The 25,589-nt window shown below is 36.8% G+C and overlaps 1 protein-coding gene across 3 annotated transcripts in view; it reads right to left on the reverse strand.

Moving 5' to 3' along the window:
* TMTC2 (transmembrane O-mannosyltransferase targeting cadherins 2) overlaps positions 1-25,589 on the reverse strand; it is a 534,931-nt gene that overhangs the window by 227,943 nt on the left and 281,399 nt on the right. For all 3 annotated transcript variants that reach the window (XM_036759984.1, XM_036759983.1, XM_036759985.1), the window contains one exon: positions 3,868-3,982. In XM_036759984.1, the coding sequence (XP_036615879.1) occupies positions 3,868-3,982 (115 nt within the window). The remainder of the gene's footprint in view (positions 1-3,867; positions 3,983-25,589) is intronic.

The raw sequence follows: 25,589 nt of genomic DNA on the forward strand, positions 1-25,589 counted from the left end.
GAGCCTGCTTTACAACATGACTCCAGCATTTATTCCCTTCACAACCTTGGACAAGTCACTCTGGGCTTTATTTTCATCATCTCTCAAATGAGGAGATATGGGGAGGACTTGATGATCTCTGAGGTCCCTCTTAATTCTAAATTAATATATGCAGATGATTAAGCTTCATCCCATGTTCATTTGCCACTTTCCAAAGGGTCGCAAAAAATTCTGTGAGGAAAACAAAGACAGACCCAGTTTTGACTTGCTCTCCTTCACATTACCTTGAATATTGCAAATATTTTCTGCATCATAAACAAATATTAAACCTTTTTGAACTGTTTTTATAAATCTGAACCTGTGATTTAATTGGTATAGGGACTTCTTCTACCAATGAAAACTGGCACCTTCTCAGCAACTTAGGGCTAGAGAGCTTTCTGGGACACTCAAAGGATGAGTGACTTGTCCAGGGTCATACAGCCAGTATGTATCAGAGGAAAGACTTAGACCCAGATCTTTTGGACACAGAATCTGGCATCTTATCCACTAGCCATTTTGTCTCTAATTTTATAATTAATATGCAAATGCATGTATTTCTCTGTGATAAAAAAATCAACCAAGTTCTTTTGCTTACTTTCCATTTAAGTAACATCTATATCAATTTCTTTTCACTAATTCCAAAAAGAATGATATTTGTTTGCAATTTAGAAAATTTTAGGATTAAGGGAATCTGGAAGAAAACCAAACCTGGGTGAATACACAGCAGATGTACATGCTCATATGCTGGTCTTCAGACTGCCATCTTGTCTGAACTGTGTACTGCCAGACCAATAGTATGAAATCACAATAGAACCCTGTTGTAACTAATATCCAGTGAAGATACCATTTGTCACATCATGTCCTCAAAGCATAATTATGCCTCTCTGAGGAGAAGTGGAGGCCTAGAGACATGAATTGTAACATTCATTGTCAGACATGGTAGGTAGGTTGATTGGTTTTACTTAAACTCTTTTTTTTAATTTGTTACAAAACATGATGGTATATTGGCAAATGATTGTGATATAAAAACAAAAGGCACCAATAACTTTTTTTAGTCAGCCAATAAGCATTTATTAAGTACCTACTATGTGCCAGGCAATATGCTAAGCTCAGGGGTTACAATGAAAAGTAAAAGATGGTCTTTTCCCTCAAGGAGTTCTCAGTCTAATGAGGGAAACAACATGCAAATAAATATTTACAAGCAAGTGACATAAAAGACAAAAGGTAAATAAACAGAATTTAAGACACTAGAATAAAGATGGATTGGGACAGGCTTCCTGTAGAAGATGGAGTTTTACCTGGAACTTGAAGGAAGCCAGGGAAGCCAGAAGGCAGAAATGAGAAGGAAGAGCATTCTGGGCACGGGAGAAAACCAAAGAAAATGGCCAGAGCCAAGAGATGGGAGCAGCAAGTGGACCAGTGTCACTAAATTGAAGAGTACTTTGGGGTGGGGGGAGGGGTTGGTGTATAAGGTGTCAGAAGACTGGAATTATGTGGTCGGGGGAAGTAAGTGATAAATGGTTTTGAATGTCAAAGAGAGAATCTTACATTTGGTTTTGGAAGAAATAGGGAGCCACTGAAATTTATTGAATAGGGAGGGAGGACACATAGTACATTTATTTTTTTTAAGTATAACAAGTATCATAAAAACCTAATATAAACAGCCAAGGCAGTTTGTTTGTTTTTTATTTCTGTCCCCCAGCACTGGCATAAAAAGGCTCCTACAATATTGACTTTCATATTGCTTTTACAGGATGACAAAAAGTAGGACATGCTACATTATGTTAGCAAATATCGTGTCCTCTTCACTAATGATCCTCTTTATTAAGATACATAATCAAGAGCTGATCGCACTGTATTACATGTACTGAAGTTCTGAATTAAATATCTGAATTTTGGAATCTAGCAAAACCCTAATGGAACACAAGTCAATATGGAACCACCTGTAAAATACTATTTAGAACAGACTGGCTAAGATGCATCTATTGCAGAAATTAAATTATACATATTGTGCATCTTTTAAACTCGAAATCAATTCTGTTTCAAGTAGTAATGAGTACTGGAGTCAAAAGGTGGATGGTTGAATATGTACTAATAAAATTTGACAGTGTCAAATCATAGTGAGAGAGGGCACATCTTCTTTGTCCTAGGAAAAGTTATTATGCTTGCAAAGAAAAACTGACACGTGCACATAAATCTATTAATCCCAGCTTCAAACTAACACTCTTTTGCTCATCATGAGATATGTTTCTCTGTTTGTTTTGATGTGGCTATGAGAACAAAAAACTGAATATTGTTAAATGAAAAGCACATTTATTCTTTTAAAAGCAGATATATCCATGGGATTCTATGCATCATGCATGCGTGTGTGTATGTGTATATTAAAAATTCTGTATGATCTATATGAACTCTTTTGATCACAGATCTTTGCAATGGTATTTCACTAATGCCAAGATAATATGATGTTTATAGAAAGATTTAGGACATGTATTATCACTTCCCTGAGTAATGTTATCTGCAAGAGACTGTCAGCTCGGCCTAATAATCCTACTGATTATCTTTTTAACATAATTCTACAGCATGAGCCCATTCAAAAAAGGTCAACAGTGTACATGAGCTACTTAACCCACATCCTTCTCTCATTATTCTGATTAAATCCCTGGTTGTCCCCTCTGTCTGTACACATTTTTTGAATAACTTTTTTATTATTTTTTTACCCTTCAATTTGAAAATTTTATATTGGAAGCTGGCCATTTTTGAATGAGGATAATTCCAGCATTCACCTCTAACACTAACAGCTGGGAGAAAAGAGACTTTTAAGGAACACTTCAATTGAGCATGGTGACTTAAAAGTCATTGACAGAAGCCAGATGCTTTCAATTTTGACCTTTATTGATTCAAGGCAGGGAACTTTCTCTATAGGGTTTGGCCTTTTGAATGCTATTCCCTCTAGAGCATATAAAGAAATTGGCCCTAGTGAATTCTGTGGTATAGGGTGCTGTCTCTGGAGTAAGAGAATCTGGGTTTAAATTCCACCTCTGACAGTATACCTAGGTGATGTTGGGTAGGTCACTTAATTTCCCTGGGACTCAGTTTCTTCATATGTAAAATGTGAAGGTTAGACTAGATTGGTCTCTGATATTTATGGCCATTTTAATTTAGGCTTTTAATTGAGGAATAGTGTCAGAGTACAACACCAAAGTGATGTGTGTGTATATTCACACACATGTACATGCATGCATATATGCATGTATATTTACATATATATTACTTTTAACTTATTTCTTATATAGTCCTTATTTACATGGCTCAACTTAAATATTTTTAAAAATTTACACACACGTATATATGTTTACATATACATACATATATCTATAGATATATGAATAAATAAAAAAAATCAGCAAATGTCACATGAAAATAAACACAAAGAAATCTGGAACTTAAAAAAGCTGGAGACTAATCATTTACTGTTATCACTGATTTTAGCATCAGTTTTATGAAGAATAGCATGTATAGACTCTTGAACATATCTACACAAAACTAATGGTGCTTAATAGGGACCCAAGGCTGGGGATGAGAAAAGGGATAGCGATTATCACTTTGAACTAAGATCATTCTTAAGCTGGTAAATCCAGATTATGTGTATATCTCCCAACAAAAATAAAAACAAAAGCCAGATATAGTTGATAGGGCTGCAAACAAAAGAGAGCCTGCTCCTTTTCACAGTTGTGGGGAGGGTGGTGGTGCCTGGAAGAAGCAAGACCATTCAGACAGCTAGGTAGCATCATTTCCAGAACTTCTATCAATCATCCCATGGACCACGGCGTGCACACCATGCATACTCACAGATTATAGAGCATATCCGCCATGTTGCTGCGGTAATACAAAGCATTTCTATAGGCGTTCTCAGCTTCAGAAATCTTGCTCTGGCTCTTGAGGACATTTCCAAGGTTACCCCATGCTGCCAAGAAGAGAAAGCAATACTCAGGCAGAGCTGGGACCCACCGACATGGAATAAAGTGTCAGAAAACTCACAGGTTACCTCAGGGTGGAGGTGGTGGGGCAGGGGAGGAAACCATCCCACAACATTTGTAAAGGGGAATTCCCTTCCCAAATGTGCTACCATTTCATCAAACCAAGATATGAAAAAAAAGATACAAAAACATTTAGGGTCATTGGTATTCCACAAAGCAGATCTACATTGTGTAAAGTTCATTATGGGGCCAAGAATAATGTTATCCTAAGAGGTTCCAAGCAAGACCTAGGATTAATGTTCTAGAGCTAGAAGGGAATCCAAACTACAGACAATGGAAATTGTGGAAATGGGAACCTGAGAAATCATAAAAAAGTTATTTATTAGCTGAAAATAACAATAGCTGATTTTTTGCATAGCACTTTATATAAGGTTTGCCAGCCATTCCTCATTCATCTTCTCACTCACTCTTAGCCCTTTCTGACACAGCTTCTGATCCCATCACTTGATTGAAATTGCTTTCTCCACAGTTATCAGTGATCTCCCTTTTTATAGTTATATATTGAATTGATTCAATAGAGGCAGCTATATGACCCAGTGGATAGAGCATTGGGCCTAACGTTAGGAAGACTTGAGTTCAAATCTGACCTCAAACGCTTACTAGCTGTGTGACCCTGGGCAAGTCACTTAACCTCTACTTGTTTTAATCCAGTGGAGAAGGAAAATGGCAAATCACTCCAATATCTTTGCCAAGAAAACTCCATGGGCAGTACAGTCCATGGGGTCATGAAGAGTTGGATACAACTTAACAACAAGAAATTAATTAATTACATTTTTAAAAAGAAAAGCAAGATATACATATATATATATATAATAGAAATTCATAATTGCATATGTGATTCACTTTTCCTGTTCTACTTTGCATATGGAAATTTTCATTTTATTTGGTGCTTAAATTCAGAATACAAAAAAAACCCTCATTTCTCCCACCCCCACCCCACTAAATATATTTAAGGCAGCTTAGGTGGCATAGTAGGTAGAACACTGGACCTAAAATCAGGAAGATTCGAGTTAGAAAACCTAAATTCAAATCCAGCCTCAGACAGTTACTAGCTGTGTGTCCGTAAGCAAGTCACTTAACTTCTGTTTTGCCTCAGTTCTCTCAACTGTTAAAAGAAGATAATAATGGCACCTACATCCCAAAGTTGTTCTGATATTGAAATGAGTTAACATTTGTAAAGTGCCTAGAACAATGCCTGGCATGCAGTAGGTACTATATAAATGTTTGCTGCTACTACTCCTATTATTATTAGTACTACTATCTAGCACAATACTAGGTGTCCTGATTTATTTATGTGATTAAAGTCCTAGCTGGCATCTACTAATGGAAGACCAAAAATAAACCTGCCAAATAGCCATTAAAAGAGTGCATCTGAAGTGCGTACTTTATGGTTCACGTAGGAGTTCATTCTAGGCAGAAATGAAAAATTCTCCCTCGTCAACATGCCTTCTTTCATAGATAATTGCTTCTTAATACTGCATTTAGTCGAACAGAGTTTAGCTTTCTCAGGAGCTGCCAAACCCCAAAGTAAAACTATCACTCACTTTTGTTTATATGACAAATAGATGCTGTCAATGTTTCCACACTTTCAAATACTTGTGTGATTTATTATATATTAGATGCAGAACCACACTTGTAAAGATATCATAATGGAAAGATCAGAGATGTAAATATTAAGCTACTGTGAAAGAAGATCCAGCATAAAAAAACCCTCATTTCTCTCCAAGTGACTAGTAATTAACTCTTGGGACAGAAGGTGTTTATTGATTCCATCCAATTGAAAATATGAGGAGTGAACAATTTTATGGCCGAGCTGAGAGGAAAAATATATTTTAAATAAACTGAATACACAATATAATTATAAGAGAAAAGGGGAAGGGGTAAAGTGATTCAAACGTGAAGTGTGGGAAAAGGCAATAGTTAAAAACAGGGTTATAAGACAGACTTTAGATTGAAACAACTGGTCAGGTTATGATGTTAACTATACGTGAGCAGAAAAAGTGTTGAATCTGGAGTTAGGAGACCTAGGTTCAAAGCTGCTGATGCTGCGGTTTTATTGCTGCTGTTTCATTTTGTTTTGGGCTTGGGTTTTTTGTTTGTTCGTTTAATCTAAGGCATGTGGTTGGCACTGTGGATTGAGTGTTGGACCAGTCGTCAGAAAGTCGGTTGTTGTTCAATCATGCCTGATTCTTCATGACACCATTGGTTGAGGTTTTCTTGGCAAAGATACTGGAGTGGTTTGGCATTTTCTTCTCTAGCTCATTTTACATATGAGGAAACTGAGGCAAACAGAGTTAAGTGACTGGCCCAGAGTCACACAGCTAATAAATGTCTGAGGCCAGATTTGAACTCTCGGAAGATGAGTCTCCCTGACTCCAGGCTCAGCACTATATGCACTGTACCACCTAGGTGCCCCAACTCAGGAAGACCTGAATTCAAATTCGACTTCAGACACTTGTTAGCTTTGTTATCTCTAAGCAAATCACTTAATCTGTCTGCCTCAGTTTCCTCATCTGTAAAATGAGCTGGAGAAAGAAACAGCAAATCATTCCAGTATCTTTGCCAAGAAAACCCAAAATGAAGTCACAACGAGTCAGATATACTTGAAAAAGGACTGAACAACAACCTCTGACTAGAGAGACAGTAATGTTTCCATTATCTGGTTTTTGCATCATTTCCAACACAAAAATATGCTAAGCACTTGTAAACCTTTAAAGATAGGATTATTTTGATACTCTTGTCAGTTTAATGTGTTTTACTTGTACGACAAATAAAAACTAATTCATTTTTATAGTAAGAATATGTTGTTAGATTATCTTTTTAGTGATTTGGAATAGTAGGGAGTGCAATGAATAGAGCACCAAGGCATGGCCTCAGACACTTACCAGCTGTGTCACCCTAGGCAAGTCACTACACACTGTTTGTCTCAGTTTACTCATGTATAAAACAAACTGGCGAAAGAAATGGCAAACCACTCCGGTACCTTTGCCAAGAAAACTGCAAAAGGGGTCTTCACGAAAAATCATACTGAACAAAAACAATATTGATTTCTGGTTATGTACACTTAAAAGACTTTTAAAAAGCAAAAGACTGTCTAAAATTAATGAAATAATTTTCCTAATTATTAGGAAAAAAATGCTTTCATGATTAGGGTAGTAATCAAGTGTGGTGGCACAGTCCCATAGTTCCTGCTGCTGAAGAAGCTGAGGCTGGAGGATTGTTCAGGAGTTCTGAGCCACAGCAGAACTAAAGCTAATCAGGTGCCAGTACCAATATGGTAGCTTCAGAAGCAGAGGACCAACAGGCTGCCTAAGGAAGAGTGAACCCACTGAGACTGGAAAAATTGAGCAAGGTTAAATCTTCTATGCCAATCAGTTTTGGAATCGGGCCCATGGTTGGCCACTGTCCGTCGAGCCTGGGTGAGACAGAGAATAGTTCAGTCTTTTTCAATCGGCCCTAACTCTTCATGACCTCATGTGGGGTTTTCTTGGCAAAGATATTGGAGTGGTTTGCCACTTCCTTCTCAGATCATTTTACATATGAGGAAACTGAGGTAGGTATGTTTAAGTGACTTGCCCAGGGCCACAGAGCTAGCCAAGGCCAGATTTAAACTCAGGAAGTTGAGTCTTCCTGACTCTAGGCCTAACACTCTATCACTTGTATTACCTAGTTGTCCGATATAGGCATAGGTATCTCAAAAATGAAAAATAAAAAGTATGGTAACTCAAAGAAAATCTTATGTAAAATAAACCAATCCTGCCTCCCCATCCCCTTGTAAAGTAACTGAATTTTTATTTTCTTTATTTTTGTATGCAAAGGCTTAAAGTTTGTTTCAGCTGTTATGAGCCCTTTTCTCTAATACTGAGACAGAACTACTAGTTTTCCTCTCATGACAAGTTAAATCCATCTCAACAAAACATTCCATTTGATCTTTTTTTTCCTCTTTTCACAAAAAAGGGAAGGGTTCTTCTATTTCATGCTTAGATTGTACAGTGTATAGGACTATATAGAATACTTATTTTTGTTTTATTTCAAAATTAAAGTTTAAACAAAATTTAACAATTCAAAAAAGAAAGAATAGATGAATAAGTCATATTCTGTTGCAAGAATGAAAATGGTTTTATAACAGATATTTGGACCTGCCTCATGTCCTAAGAATTCCTCTCTGAATGAAGATACAGACTACATAGGCCTGGAAAAGCCAGAAGCAGGGATTGTTAAAGCTATACTTTCATGGTCATTCAAAGCTACAATAATAATGATTTGCTCACTTGCTTGTCTATTGCCAAATCCTTTTTTTTTCCTAAGTTTTTTTTTTTTTTGGTTTGGTTTTTTTGGAAGGGGGAAAGCAGGGAAATTGGTGTTAAATGACTTGCCCAAGGTCACACAGCTAGTAAGTGTGTCAAGTGTCTGAGATCAGATTTGAACTCAGGTACTCCTAACTCCAGGGCCAGTGCTCTACTCACTGAGCCCCAGCCAAATCCTAAGAAGAGAAAAGGTCATGGGAGAGACTAAGTCTTCATAGACAGGGCTCTCTGATTCCTACAATTCTCTCCCACAAAAGAACAGTGCATTGTACTAAAAGGGAGTGAACATGTTCATTGAACTTTTTAACACAGTCCCCAAAACAAAAGGGAAAATTAAAACCTTTTGCACTGTAGTAGATGGAGGGCCTGATAGAATCAGGAAAATATGGGTTCAAACCCTGTCCCCACCAAGTACTAGCTGTGTGAGACAAGTCAACTGACTAAGCCTCTAAATGAAACTTCTCTGTAAGAGTATAAATTCCATATCTGCATTGATTAGGAGGAAAAAGAAATTTTCACATCAAGAGTTTCCTAACACCAGTGAAAATAAAGATATAGACCTCCCTCACCTTCACCCCACCCAGAAAAGTTCAGAAATAATACTAACTCAGAGTTTGCTTTTAGCCTACTGCTGATGTAGTCTTAAGAGAAAGAAATCCTTCAGCACCTACTATGTGCTAAACCCCATCGCTAAAAAGTAATCATGATGGAACCTTAAAGGATACCCTTAACAAGAGAAAAGTAGCTATGAACTAAAAAAGAAGTCCAAATGTGAATGGGAGTGCTTCTGAAATTGCATATTCCTTTTCCTTTATTTCCTAATAGTTATTACCTCCTGAAATTCAGTATGCATTTACTGCATAATTTCTCCAAATTATTTTTGCAATAGACTAGAGGTATTAGGTGAGAGAAGGCAAGAAATGGCATCTTTAATGGGCCAGTATTATCCATCCTTCCTTTGTAACTTATGCTTCTTCAGTTAATAAAAACAAAATACACTTTAAAAAAGAAAAGCAAGCAAAACAAAAAAAGTCTTATTTGGTTTTACTTATCAAAATATTTTCATGGTTATATTTAGATAGAATAGATACAGAGGTGGAATTGGACCTTTCCATCAATGCACATCCACACCAACTCTGAAATTCATCATCTTGAAGAATTGTCTCAATCAAAGTTATCACACAATCCCAAGGGTGGAATTGAGAATTATTGTAATGTAATTTGGGAATATTTAACAAAATAAAAATACAAAAAAACCATAGATAATGTTAACATGTGGTTTTCTAAGTCAATATGCAGCCAGTTGGGATCCTTATGTATGGTTTGATTACTCCCATTTTTATTCGAGTATGACAACAATGCTTTTAGAGTAAAGATTTCCAAGGAATATGAAATGAAAAATGCCAAATTTTATCTTCTGTCTTTTTTGCTTTGTAATTAAAATGTGACCAATCTTAAATTTTTATTTTTTTTTCAAAACACTAACGGATTGTTATTGATTGCTATAGGAATACTAGAATACATTCTGACTACAAATTCATTTCTTAAAAGTAACAGAATTATTTTATGACCTAATGTAAGAATAAATTGGTTTTGCAATTTTTTTTTCTTTTCTGTCGAAGTGTGTCAACAATTGAATAAAGGTATTTGGTTTCAACTTTAAATTTACTCTCAGCTAATGTATGCCATTATGCCTTAATCCTAGAGAACTGAATTTCATTACTATTTGATGCTATTTACACTGTATTTCACTTTAAGTATATAAAAGACATTTTCAGACATTACTCATTCCATTCTGTGCCTAAGAGATATGATGTTACAGGAATGGAGTAATGAGAAACCACAGTCACTTATTTGGAAATTTTAAGAAATCCTAATACCCAGGTGTCCCCCTTTTCTAATCAAGTGTATATGGTCCTGACTGAAAATATTTATGTGATCATTCTGATTTTTACTCTAATCTTTACATGGAAGATGAGGCTACAACATTCCATTAAGTTTAAATCAACCTAAAATTATTCATAGAAATGTTTTTTAAAATCTATACCACAAATTAGTTACCAGATGTTTAAAAAAATACTTCCTAATTTCCTCCTTCTGGTATCATAGGATTATAGGCCTGGAGCTTGAAAGGAGCATAAGAAATCACTGAATCTAAACCTTCTTTTTATGAGTAAGGAAGGTTGAATTCTAGGGTGGTCTAATGACTCATCATAGGTAATATGTTCTGTAACATGAACTGTTCTCAAATCTTCATAATTTCAGAGTAAATGCTCTCTTCCCCATTCACGCCTGCAGATTAGGAGCCTGATGTGTTGTAAGAAAGCAAAATACAATCACAATCACACTTTGTAATCAAAGAAGTATCCAATAAGGACTTTAGACATAATAGCTCATAGATGTATCAAGAATTCCCTTAGTTTTACATACTAAAATCAGGAACCTCAACATTCATTTTGAAAATCACTGTATTAAACTTAGCTCTCTCTTACTCCAGACTTGATAGAGGAAAAAATGAAAATAAACCAGGTGTCCATATTTTCTAAGCAGTTTCTAATATTATTAAAGTCATGAAGACAAAAATATTTATATCATCTCTAAGGAATTATTATTTGAGATAGAAATCCCAGGAAATTTCTTAGAAATAGAATGCATCCTTACCAGCGAATAAATAATTTATTCTACAAAATGTTAGGGGAAACAGGAGGATTCATTCATTCTAGTACACGGCATATTGGATACTTAACTTTCCTGAGTAAATGGCATTTCTGATGAGTTGATCAATGACAGCAAAGAAAGATAATCACACACCTTCAATTACGTGAAAAACTGTCATGGAAAAGAGATTGGAATCAGTCTGTTTGGCTTCAAGTGACAGAATGAGGAGAGATGAGTAGAAGCTGCAAGGAGCCAGATTCTGTTGTATTTAATAGGAAATACTTCCTATAGATTAAAATTTCCCCACAGTGAAATCCAGCTGCCTCAAGAAGTCAATGAGTTCCCCTGCCATGGAGGTCTTCAGGCAAAGGCTGAATGACCCCTTATCATAAGTGAACGTGTTGGGGGAGAAGGAATTTTTGTTCAAGTACAGATTAGATTAAATAGATTCCGAGGTCTCTTCTAACTCCAAAGTCATGTAATAATTGCAAGTAATATCTTTCATTAACATCTGGAAAGGAAACTAACATATCTTGTCTTTGGGGTTACTTAAAATGACATTTCCAAGACAGATTTTTCTATTCTGGTAAGGCAAAAAGTGCGTATGCACAAATTCATCATGTAATATACAATACCAACATGTTATATATTTGTATATTTACATTTATTTTATATATGTTATATCAATCTATAGATATATTTAAATTTATGTATATCTATATTTAAAAGTCTTCAAGATTATTATAATATCAATCATACTGCCACTTATGTTGCTACAAAACTTCACTTTAACTCAGGAAATTTCTCAGAAAATAACTTTTAATTTGACTTGATAAGGGGTGAGAGTTTAAATAACCTATTTTATTTTTAACTAGTTAACTTAAGTTCATTAGCATTTTGGGCTTCACAATGCTGCCTCTTTTGGCTATAATATCCGACCCTTCACTTCATAGACTACATCAAGTCAGTTGAGCCAACAAGCCTTCATTAAATGCCTGCTATGTGCCAGGCATTGTGGTAAGCTCTGTAATCACTATAACAGGCACCCAAATGGGTTAGAAGTAACATTTTCAGGTCCTTATAATATTATAGAAATATAGTCTAGTTGAAAGTGACCTCAGAGGTCATCCAGTCCAACCCTCTGATTTCACAGAGGAGGAAACAGGCACAGAGATATTAAGTGTCTTTCCCAAGGTGTTTGGACGGGGATTAGAACTCAGGTTCAGGGGCCCCAAGTTCAACAATTTCCACTGCACATACTGCCTCCACTTGTACTAAAAATTCCTTCACGTTTTAATTTTCTAAGGTAAAAGATTTGTACAATCATAGCATGGTGTAGTAGACAGAGTATCAGTCTTAAAGCCAGGAAGACCTGGGTTCAAATTCTACCTCTGACACATACATACCAGTCATATGACACTAGGCAAGTTATTTAAACTCTTGGTGTTGTAAGCAACTATCGAAGACTGAAAGATTCAGAAAAGGTGGCAACCTGCAACGGTAGAAGGAGTTCCCTCACTTGGGGCTCCTTAAACCAGTGAAATCACGGGCATAGTCTTTGTGCCATGCTTGAGCTTTTTAACTAGCTAATTTCTATGTATGATCCATAAAGACAAAACAAAATTCAAACATTTAACAACAAGTAGGCTTTCCCTAATTTTGATATTTTAAGGATATGTCATTTCATCGGTGTAGATACGTCTTCCACCAATGAATATTATGAACTCTAAAATATAGTAGATGTTCTTAAAGAACCATTATGGTCAAATCATTCATCACCCTGTGGCTAATTTAAGAATAAGCTTCCCCATACTTGGCTAGACTGGTCCTGGAACAGAAATACTGACCCATCTATGGTCAAAAGCTTACCAGCCTGGCAGGACCTGCCAAAGCTTGCACCCACATGAAAAAGTCTTGAAAAATGGTTGATCCATTTATTTCCTTCCTTCCTTCCTTCCTTCCTTCCTTCCTTCCTTCCTTCCTTCCTTCCTTCCTTCCTTCCTTCCTTCCTTCCATCTTCATTAAGTATCATCGGGTTGCAAGACTCTATGGTTGGTACTTAAGATACAACAGTAAAAACAAAACAACCTCTGCCCTCAATGAGGAGTTAAGGCAGGACTTTGGAAATCGCTTATCTCAGGAACTATTCATTTGAAAACAGATTTCCACATCCTAAAAAATATGAAGTTAAAAGCTCAAAATTGTAATCTCTTTGGTGGTTAGTGGCAAGCTTTGGGGGAAAATTAAAGATTTTAGTTGCAAATGGCTATCTATCTATCTATCTATATTCCTATATATAATATATACACAAATATAATATATGCATATATGTATGTCCATGTATACATACACATGCAATTATATATATATATCAATAAGGAAATTATGTAACAAATTTTTATTCAAATGAATCTGTTAATCATTTCTCTCTGGCTGCAAGGAAACTCAGTGAGAGCTGAAGAAGTAAAACAAAAGTATTTCTGATCTTTGGACCAGCAAGGTGCAATGTAAATGCCATTTAGGCGAAAACTAAAATTTAAGCAATAGCCCACATTTAATTATGACTTTTATCTTTCAAAGGCATTTCTCTTTGCCTTTACACAGAGAGTGAATAAATGATTAGTTGGAGAAAAAAACAATTTAAATGCATGGCACTCAACCTAAGCCTCTGGGTTGGGGGTTTTAATTCAAATCAGAAAGCTCTCACACTGCTTCCATTAGTCAACACTGATGCTATTTTTTTAGAGTATGCTAGTGACTTCATACAACTCAAGGGACTTGAGAGCACTTATAAACTTGAAATGATTTATTTTTCTTCATGTAATTATATCCTGTATTATCTATTGAAAGAGGAAAATGTTAACTTAAGGAGGGAAAAACTAGCTCAAGGTAAAATAAGTGATAAAAACAGAATCTCCATTAAGCTTGATGATTCATAGCATGCCTAAGTCTTATCAGGGGCACTGCTAGCCTTTATTCTTGCAGGTATTTCTTTTGCAATAATTTGATATATTCAAACATCCCCTGCTTTAAATAGTCTTTGGCACTGCAGCCTTGCCTTGGAATTACATTCATTGATTGTTAGAAAAAAGGCCCTTAAAAGAAATGACAAGAAAATATTCTATTTCTACATTCTCAATATGAAATGAGGCTAATATCATAGACACTTTATTAGCTATATGCTGGGCTTTTTTTTAGGGAAAAAAACAATCAATGTAGAGAAATACTTGTTATTGTATTAATATAATATTATTATTATATAATAATTATTATAATAGATAACATAGAATATTTAGCAATATAAGGTTCTCATCACTATTTTCTCTCAATGAAAACTATGATTATGTCTATGCAATACCTTTACAAACACTCAAAATGTTAAAAATTGGGTCAAAAATATTCGGGAGCAGAAGATTGGAAATCGTTCATTTGGCTGATTTTGTCTCCAAGGTATTGAGTGATTTCAGGGGTTGACAGATAGGGAAGCCCTCCATACTGGCTTATCTGAGGATCTACATATGCCCATGTATTATCCTGTATCTATTGGACTCTGGCAAAATTGCAAATTAAGCCTCTGATTTTTTTTCCCTCTGTCCCCAACACCATATTGTCATGTATCCTTGAGGGATCTTCTCTACTGCAGCTATATTCTGATGGCATTCCTTCCCCACCCCAGACACCCCATGCCTCCACATTATAAAGTGGCCATTCAGGGATTCAATACACTTTTGGTCCTCGGCACCTATTATTTTCATATTTACTCAGGGACTTTTCCCATTCCCTGCCAATCAAAACTTACCAGTTCTGTGTCACAATGAGTTAAAGCTTAGGTCTCTGCTAGAACTAGAACAAAAGTAGTTGGCCAACTATTATTAAAGTGTTCAGATTTGCAGACAAGCCTAGGGAGAAAAATTTGGTGGAAACTTGGGAGAGATTTTGGGAGGGATCGAGTGGAATCTTCCAACTACTCTCAAGTCAAAATACATGGGTATTTACCTACCCAAGTCTTGCCTTGTGTACAACATATGCTCTGAACCTACTAATGTGAGATGTGTGGAGACATTTATCATTTAAGGGGTTGTTTGATGCCTCAACATGGAATGGAGGTAACTATATTTTCAAAGCTCATAATGATGAAGCATAATGTGGATTCCTTTTTAAATTATTTATCTTCAAGTGAGTTCATTTTCCCCCAAGTTAATATTTTCTTTTTTATTAATATAATATAATATAACATAATATACTATAATATATTTATAATATAATTAATATAATATGTTGATATATGTTAATTATATATACTATAAAATATATTTTATATAATTATGTTTATATATGTTAATATTATATATGTTAATATAATATATAATATAACAATATATTCACTCTAGTAAAAATAAATCATCTTAAGTTCACAACTGCTTTCAATTCCCTCTAGTGGTATGAAGTCATACTTTAAAGTCTTTTAAATTTTAGGTTGGCTAGGGATTATCATTCAGTTCAGAAAGGTTTGATATTGGAAGATTGGTCTCCAGGGGATTTTTCTTTTGGCCTCAGAAATTCATGACGGTGGTCTACTAAGTCACATTCATGCTATGTTATTACCAATAGTTTAAAAAAATTATATACACACATTAAGAAAACCACAGAGTATAGACTCAAAGGAATGCAGATTTAGATCTGGAAGGGATTCCAGAGGCCATCTCATTTTACAGGTTGAAGAAACTGAAGCCCAAAGAGTTTACCTAACATGCTCAAGGTTACACAGGTATTAATTGTCAGAGGTGAAATTTGAACCCAGATCCTCTGACTCAAAAGCTAATCAATGTTCTTCCTATGCCACTTTTAAAACACTGAAATATAGGGAGGTAGTTAAGTATAGAATTTCCTAGAGCTCCAGTAAATCCAACTGAAACTCTCCCCAGAAAACCTAATTTAGCCACAACATGGCTCCAACCTGGATCCTTAGGCTGCCGTGGGTGGTGCCTGGGATCATAAAAGGAACGGAACTATTCTTTCTTATAACACTGAAAGATCATATTTTTTGCCATTCTTTTTAAGTTCTTTTTTGGTAACTGTTAATAAAAATCAATTTAAGAGCAAGTCATCAATACCAAAGGGTGCTGAAACAAGAGATACTGGAATCCCATTGCTGGTTGCTATCTTAAGGGGGGTTGTTCTGAGACAACATCCATCAGCATTTACCAACAACTTTAAGGTGAATACAGTGGGCTACAGATCCACTGGACCTGGACTCAGAAAAACCTAGCTTCTACCCCTAGCTTCAACAATCTAGTTTTGTCACCTTGGGTAAGTCACTGAAATTCTCTGTATCTTACCTTCCTCATTTATAAAAAGAGGACTTTGGACTCAGTGACTCCAAGGTCACCTCCAGCTCTAAAACCACAACCTTACGAGGTCCTTGCGTCTCCAGAAATGAATAGTCCAGGGTATCTTTTCCACGTGACACTACAGAGAAAGTCCAGCCACAGGATGGAATGATAGCTGCTTCAACATCCACATTTTATAGATAAGAATATTTAAGCTTTGAGGCAAGCTGTGCCCAAGCTCCAATGGCTAGGGAAGGGTAAAGCTGGAATTACTATCTATTTGACCTTGGCTGACTTACTTCTTCTTGGGGGAATCTTCGTGACCTAATCCATAAAATGAAAAGGTTAGACCAGACATATAAATGTGTATGTGTGTGTATGCATGTGTGTATGTATGAATGCATACATACATAATATATACATGTATATATACACATTATATATGCATGTATATATGTATATGCATGTGTACGTGCATGGGCATACATGTGCACATATACACGTGTGCATATGCGGGCATGTACATGTGTATATGTATGCATACACACTACATAGGCATACAAATATACATACATGTATATGTGCATGTATGCACACATGCACGTACACATATTATATATACATGCACATGCATACATGTGTCTGTATGTATATGTGTGTGTGCACGTGTGTATACATATACACACATATATGTGTGTATGTAGGCATGTATGTGCGTATGTATATGTGTATGTGTATATATATACACATGTATGTGTGTATATGTAGGCATGTATATGTGTTTGTGTGTATTATGCATGTGCTTGATACTTATCCCGTACAAATTTTGATAGGTATATGTCTCTTCTACCATAATGTAAGCTCTCCTCAAGTACGGATTGCTTCATTCTTTGCATTTGTAGCCCCAACGATTGGCGCAGTCCCTGGACTCTAGTATGGATTTGATAAGTAACTGTTGATTAACTAGTGTTCTCTAAGATTCCTTCTAGGTCTAAATCCTAAGATATTTCTTAGCTGAATAGTTCATACAGGGTAACTAGGTGGTGTAGTAAATAGATCACTAGGCCTTAGGACAGGAGGAACTGAGTCCAAATCCTGCCTGAAACACATACGAGCACTGCGATATTGGGTAAGTCACTTTGTTTGCCTCAGTTTCTTCCACTGTAAGATGGACATAATGATAACTCCTACTTCTCAGGGTTGCTGTAGGGATTAAAGGAAATATCTGTAAGGTACTTACCACGGTGCCTGACACAAAATACGGGTATACAAATGCTAGCTACTGTTATTTTTATTATTCATTGGTGAATAATGGTAACTAATAATAGGGGAAAGAGTTTCTAAGAAAATATTTTTAAAAATGAATAACCAAGGAAGACTTCAAGAATGGTTGCGCTTTTGGCTATAAAAGATTCATATAGAGGATTAAATAATTAATAGCTTTACGATACATACAAAAGGGGAAAAGCAAGAGTTGACTACATTAATACACTTTAATGAAGTAATCAATGAACAATTATTTATTAAGTGCCAGGATTGGTTCTAAAATTCTTCCTAAAAGACCACTGCGATCAACACTTGTTAGAAGCATTGTGTGTTCAGTCTTTTTTTGGTCGTATCCAACTCTTCATGACCCCATTTGGGATTTTCTTGGCAGATACTGGAGTGGTTTGCCATTTCCTTCCCCAGCTCATTTTACAGATGAGGGAATCTGAGGCAAAAAGAGTTAAGTGACTTGCCCGGGATCAAACAGCTAGCAGGTATCTGAGGGCAGATTTGGAATTCGGAAAATGAGTCTTCCTGACTCCAGGCTTGGAACTCTATCCACTGTACCATCTACCTGCCTGTGTTATAGCATCAGTCAAGCCTTAACCAACTTCCATTCTAAGTCACCTCTACTGATGTGAGAAGTATTGCTAACAGAAAAAAACAAAGTTAATCTACCAAACTGTGGTCAAGATGCAAGAAGAATCTTAAGGATTGGGGCTAATTATTAGTTATAGGGGCTTGAAAGTCAGAAATAGCTTGCATTTTACAAACCTAGTTCCAAGATACAGAACTTGTCCTAGCCTACTATGACCAATATATATCCATTCAGTGCAGAAAATCCCACATCTGGTTTTTACTCACCATAGAGCTTCTATTTTGAATGTTAAACAAAGCTTAATAGTATGATTTAGGATAAGGGCAAAGGCCATGGGATCACTGATTTAGAGCTATAAGGGAGCTCAGAGACCATCTGATCCACTTCCTTCATCTTACAATGAGGAAACTGAGACCCAAAATCACAAAATGAATGATCAATTCTATGCAGAAAAAGTAGGAAGGAAGGAAATAAGCATTTGTTAAATACCTACTATGTGCCAACTACTCTGCTAAATGCTTTACAAATATAATCTCATAGAGTTCTCACAACAACCCTATAAGGTAGGCGCTATTATTATCCACATCATACAGATGAAGACACTGAGGTGGATGGAAGTTAAGTGGCTTGCCTAGGGTCACACAGCTACTAAGGGTCAGTGATAGGAGGAATTGAACTTGGGTCTTCCTGATGCCAAAATTGGCCCCTTAGGCATTCTGCCAGGCTGTTCCTCTACTGACATTTGCAGAGCGCTCAGAAAGTAAGCAAAGTGTTTTAAATCTATTATCTCATTTTCTTCTCACAAGAAGTATCTGATGTCCTGATTAGCAGACCGAATGAACAATTTCTGGGTGTACCAAAAGACCTGGTAGATGGGACAGCTGGCTTGCTACTCTCATTTTATATATGAGAAAACTGAGCCTTAGGCAAGTTAAGTGACTAGTCAGTGTCCACACAAAGGTATGATTTGAACACAGATTTTTGCCGATGCCATGTCCAGTAGTCTGTCCAGGAGACCAGCAGCTCTCAAATTTTGTGGTCTTAGGACCCTTCTAAACTCTTAAAAATTGTTAGAGACCCCCACCAAGAGATTTTATTTATGTGGCTATCTATCAGTGTTTGCTGTATTCAAAATTAAAACATCTTAGTATTATTATGAACATAGTTTTGACTTCTTCAGACCTCTTGAAAGGGGTCTCTAGACCTCACTTTGGGACCTGCTTCATTATATGACACTGTCTTTCAAGTTACCTTATGGTCTGTGAGTTCCAACCTTTATTAGTCCTACTATGCCAACAGGCAATGGCAAATGCACTGAGAGGGAAATTTTCCTTCAAATCTCACTAATTCATACACACACACACACACACACATATATATACACATACATAATGCATATACACACACACTATACACACACACACACACACACATATTATGTGTATGTGTGTGTATTATATGTGTGTATTTCCATTACAGGTTGAGTGAAAACCACCAAATATCATGATAATAAGACATGTTGTCCTGATAATATATGCACCCACCCACTCATGTAAGGAATGAGATACCCTATTATCAACTGCAGATATTTTTTTCTATGGTTTCATCATTAATGTTATATATCTATGAGCCAAGAATTTCATTGTAAAGCTTCAGAAGTCAGCAACTACAAGCCGAGCCTAGAAGCCTGAATAGGATTCACCAGCTCCTACCACCAAGATGACTGAAATGCCATTGCGCAGGGATCCCATGAGGCCCTTTGCACAAGTATCCAAATATATATCAGAGAATTTTAGAGCTGTGAGGGACTCTGGAGATCAGCTTACCTGTTTTAATATCCCCTAAAATTATCTGTCCCAAAGAGTTATTAATATTGGATGGAGGAGGAAAACTCTTTGCTGGTAAATAAAATTTTGATAAAGCAAGTGCCTTATTCATTTCACAAAAGTCATACTGATTGGAAGATGAGGAAAATGTAGATATGCAGAGATTTGCACAATACCAGTAATTGCTATGCTAATGTTTTCATTAAAGCAGCTTAGAAACACATTTACTCCCAAATTCTTGCCAGTATTTATATAAGTACTGACAGTTAAATCAAACTTTAACTACTATGGTGCACTCTACTTGAAACCATCCTTAGAAACAATTCATATTATTCATAAATATAGTGACCTGTTTATTTTGGAATGGAGATATGTAGTGTGTGTGAGTGTGTGTGTATGTGTGCGTGAGTGTGGTGAGAGAGAGAGAGAGAGAGAGAGAGAGAGAGAGAGAGAGGCCACACACATACCTATACATACATATATGTGTGTGCATGCATATATGTTTATATGTATATGCTTATGTATATGATACCAAAACTTCATAAGCAAGCACCTAGCTACTAACATATCTAGGATACCATGTATACTATGAGCAAAGTAAAACTGGATAGGAACTCAAAAGTTCCTCCTTTAACCTTAAAAGTAACCTTGATCCTGCTAACTACCCAAGCAATCATCGCATCTTCTCTTTCACTGCCAAATCTGGTTTCTCTCCCTAACACAGCATTGAAATTGCTCTCTCCAAGGTCATTAATGGCAGTCGCATTGCCAAATCAAATGACCCTTTTTTCTGAGTTCATCCTCCTTGATCTTTCACACATATGTGAAACAGTTCACGACTGCTTCCACTCTGATAGTCTATCTTTGTGTCATCTCTCATCCCTTGGCTTCTGACACTGCACAGTTCTGGTTTCCCCTCAGACTTTGTCCTTCCTGTCTAATAGCAACTTACCTTGCTTCCTCCCCCTCCTCCCACTCTCTAAGTAAGAAAGTCAAAAAGGCTTGTGTCCTTGCTTCTCTTTTCTTTTCCCGCTACAATCTTGTCCATAGCAATCTCATCTGTGCCCACTGCTTGAATTATTGCTTTAAGTAGATGTCCCACAAGTCTCTAGTTCCAAAGCTCAGCCATACAAGAGACCCAGTCTCACCTTATTAGCTTCCTGATAGACATCGACCTGAGGATCCAGCCAGTATTTTAAACTCAATATGTCTAAAACCAAACTCTACCCAAGGGGATGGGGATTGGAGAATACACACACACACACACACACACGCTATGTGTGTGTGTATGTATATATGTGTATGTGTATACGTATACATGTTTGTATGTACACATGTGTATGTGTATATGTATACATGTTTGTATGTATATACACATATATACACACACATATACATGCATATGTCTGGGAAGATAGCGAATGTATATACACACATATATAGAAATACAGATATACATACACACATATTCACATATACATACACATACACATACATACATATGCATGTATATAAAATTAAGGGGAAATGTGTATGTGTGTATATACATACATATATATATATACATGTACATATACATACATATTTCCATATATGTGTGTATATATGGAAATATGTGTGAAACATGTATATAAAATTGGGGGGAATATGTACGTATGTGCATATGTGTGTGTACACACGTAGAGATAACACACATACCTCCCCTTAATTTATAAATTCTATTTATAGAATATCTAGGATGGAAATCAGAGGCTTCTGATTCTTCCTCACCCCTCACATCTGAATAGCTGCCAAATTCAATTAATTCTATTTATATACTGGTTCTTGAAAATGACCTCTCTTTATTGAAACCACCATAGTTCAAGCCCTTGTTTCCCTTGGTCCAAGACAACTGTGACACTGTACCAATCAATGCCTCCTTGCCAATCTACTTTTACCACCAATACCTACATACTCTTCCTGCACTAATCACATCATTACTTCATTCATTCATTCATTATCTATTAGAAAACCATTAGCTGTTTCACATTGCCTACAAGGTTCTCCACAGTCTAGCTCTAATCTACACTAAAAATTCTTATACTATCATTTTATCTCCAAATCCTTTACACAGAAGGTGACAAAGACAAACAGAGGACCACTTGCAGCCTGCAAATGTCCAAGTACATATGAAGCAGATTAAAATATAACAGGGAAATATTTAACAAAATAAATAAAAACATACAGCAAAACTTAGATGATACTGCATTTTAAAATGAAATCAATATGTGGCCCACAGAGATCCTTAATTATGGATTGGTAGCCACCTTATGTATAGATTGCTAGATGGCACAGTAAATAGAGTACCAGGTCAGGAGTCCAGAAGACTGAACTTCCTAAGCTCAAATCTGGCCTCATACACTTAAGTGTGTAACCCTGGGCAAGTCACTTAACCCCATTTGCCCCACTTCTTCATATGTAAAGTAAGCGGCAGAAAGAAAATGACAAACTACTATGGTATATTTGCCAAGAAAACTCCAAAGGGGTCATGAAGAGTTGGAAACGAATGAAAAATGACTCAACATCAACAATTAACATATGGGTTAATCTCCCTTAAGTGTGATTTCACCACATTATACCCAATCTGGACCATTTGGCCTCCATTGTTCTGTTCCCTCACAAATCTTCTTGATTCTGGGTCTAGAACTCAATCCATTGTGCCACTAAGCTACAAAGTTCTTCCTGAAAAGTTCCAGTAGAGAAGAATCTATTACCTCTCACTTCACAGCTCTAATTTTGATGGAGTTCTTCCTTCTATCAAGCCTGTCCTACAACTTCTAATCATTGTACCTACTTTTGCCCTCTAGGACCAAATAGATTAAATCTAATCCATCTTAACCATGTCAGGCTAAGTCTTAATTCCTTTTAGTATCCCCAGAATCTAGAACATTCATAGTACCTTGAACATTTTAGACATTTAATACGTTTAATGTTGAATTGAGTGGAATCTCAGAAGACAAGTTATTTATTTGTTTGTTGGTTGCAGTGACCTCAGGATAAAGGGCAAGAAAGCACACACTATCCTCAAAAATAGCAAGAAAGGGAAGAGATTCAGCACATTATTTTATCATTTTAAGTCCATCTGGTCCAGCTGTCTTCAGAACAAAAATACTTCTATAACATTCCCAACAAAGGAGACATTCAACTTCTATTAAAGACCTCCATGGAGGGGAAGTTGGCCCCTTCCACTTTTAAACAGATCAAGCTGTTAGGAAATGTTTCCTTACAATAAGCTAAAATCTGCAACTTCCACTCGATGTTCCTAGTTATGCCAAGTGGAAGAAAAAAATCTAACCCCTCTGTTGTATGATAACTCTTCATATACTTATAGACAACAAAGTCTTCTCTTCTCTGGGTTAAATGTGCTCAGTTCCTCCAACAAATTTTGATATGAAATGATCTCAAGATGTTTTGATATCCTAAAAATCCCGGAAAACTCAGAATCCTAAAGATTTAAGCTTTACTCCATTCCAGGCAAGTATCTCATTCAGGAAGAAGAAATCATCCTCAGTTATCTATCTGGCATTCAACAAACTTGACTGGCAGAGAGTTCATATCCTACGTCACCCAACACCCTCTCTTTCTAACATATCCATTCACACAATATTATAATGCTCAAAAAGGGGCCTCATCTAGGGCAAGATGTGACAATGCTCTGGTCTACAGAACATTAATAACTCTATTGATTGGATTACATTCAATTTAGTTGCAGTAGATGGAGTCTTAGATTTGTAGTCCGATGACCTAGATTCATATCCCAATTCTGCCACACACATCCTCTAAGTGACCTTAGGTAAAACAAGTATCTCTCTGGGCCTCAGTTTCTACTTTTTTCAATGAACAAATATTAACCTTTCTTCCTCCAAGCTCCCCCTATGAAGGAGGAAGAGAAGAGAAATGAGAAGAAGGAGGAAAGGAAAGGAAAGGAAGGAGGGAAAGGATGGGGAAGAGGGGGAGAAGTAGTAGGAAAAGGAAAAGATGGGAAAGGGGAAATGAAAGGAGAAGAGGAGGGGGAAGGAAAGGAAGAAAAAGAGGGAGAAGAAGAAGAGGAAGAGGGAGAGAAGAAAGGGGAGAAGAAGAAAAGGAAAAGGAGGAGGAAAAGGAGACAGGGAAGGGAAAGAAGAGGGAAAGTGAGAGGAAGAAAAGGAAGAAGTAGAAAGAGAAAGGAAAGGGGAATGGGGGAGGGAAAGGAAGAAGAAGGGGGAGAGAAGGAAGAGGAGAAAGAAGAAGAAAAGGAAGAGGGCAAAGGAGGAAAAGCAGAAAGAGGAGGAGGCAGAAAAGGGGAAAGGGAAGAGGAAGATGATGGGAAGAAACAAGAAAAGGGAGAGAAAGAAGACTAGGGAAAAGGACGAGGAGTGGAGGGGGAGGGGGGAGGAGGAAGGGGAGGAGGAGAAGAAGAAGGAGAAGGAGGAGAAGAAGAAGGAGGAGAAGAAGGAGGAGGAGAAAAGGAAGAGGCGAGAGGAGAAAAAGGAGAAAGAAGAGGAGGAAAAGAGGGAAGGGAAGGAGGGAGAAGGAAAGGAAGAAAGGGAGAAAGGGAGAAGAAGAGGCAGAGGGAGAAGAGGGAGAGAAAGAAGAGGAAGAGGAAAAGGAAGGGGAGGAGAAAGAGGAGGAGGAAAAAGAGAAGAAGGCCCTTATAATAAATATGCATAGTCAAGAAAAACAAAAGACCATACTCCAGGATGACTGGAAGGGCCTTCTGAATTCATGTAGTTCAACTCCTTTGTTTTACACATGAAAAAAACTGAGACTTCCAAAAGTTAAATGACTTACCCATAGTCACACACCCACTAAGGATGTGAGGTAGGATATGAGGCCAGGTCTTCCTGCCTCCAATCCAGTACTCTGTCTACCCACACCATGAATCTTTTCCTAACTAACAAAATGAGGGAGTTGGATGAGAGGATGTCTAAGGTTCCTTCCAATCCTAAATCTATGATCCTATGATGCTAACTGCACCTCATCATGCTAAGTGTTAATACAGTGGGGACACTTGAGCCTGGGTAGGGGAAAATGTGTCTTAAGGATCTTTTTCTTAAGACTTCTTCTACCAAGCAATCACCTAAACCAGGTTTAATCAGTTCTGGCAAAAACATAGCTCTGCTAACACTTGGAGGTTTTGCTGGATCCCTGGACTATCACATGGACTATGGTTTGCCAATTCAGGGTTCAATAGGGACCTGGATACTGAGTCAGGTCCTGGATCTGTCGCTTACTACTTGCAAGTAAGTCATCCAAGGTCTCTGTCTTCAGGTTTGCTATCTGTAAAATGAGGGCAGCTAGGTGGCACAGTGGATAGAACACTGGACCTAGAGTCAGAAACTTATCTTCCTGAGTTCAAATCTGGCCTCAGATACTCTCTAGCTGTGTGACCCTGGGTAAGCCACTTGGATCCTGTTTGCCTCAGTTTCCTCATCTGTAAAATGAGGTGGGGAAGGAAATGGCAAACCACTCCAGTATCTTTGTCAAGAAAACCCCAAAAGGTGCCACGAAGAATCAGACATTATTGAAAA

The sequence above is a fragment of the Trichosurus vulpecula genome, chromosome 5, assembly GCF_011100635.1.
Source record: "Trichosurus vulpecula isolate mTriVul1 chromosome 5, mTriVul1.pri, whole genome shotgun sequence".
Lineage (NCBI taxonomy): Eukaryota > Metazoa > Chordata > Mammalia > Diprotodontia > Phalangeridae > Trichosurus > Trichosurus vulpecula.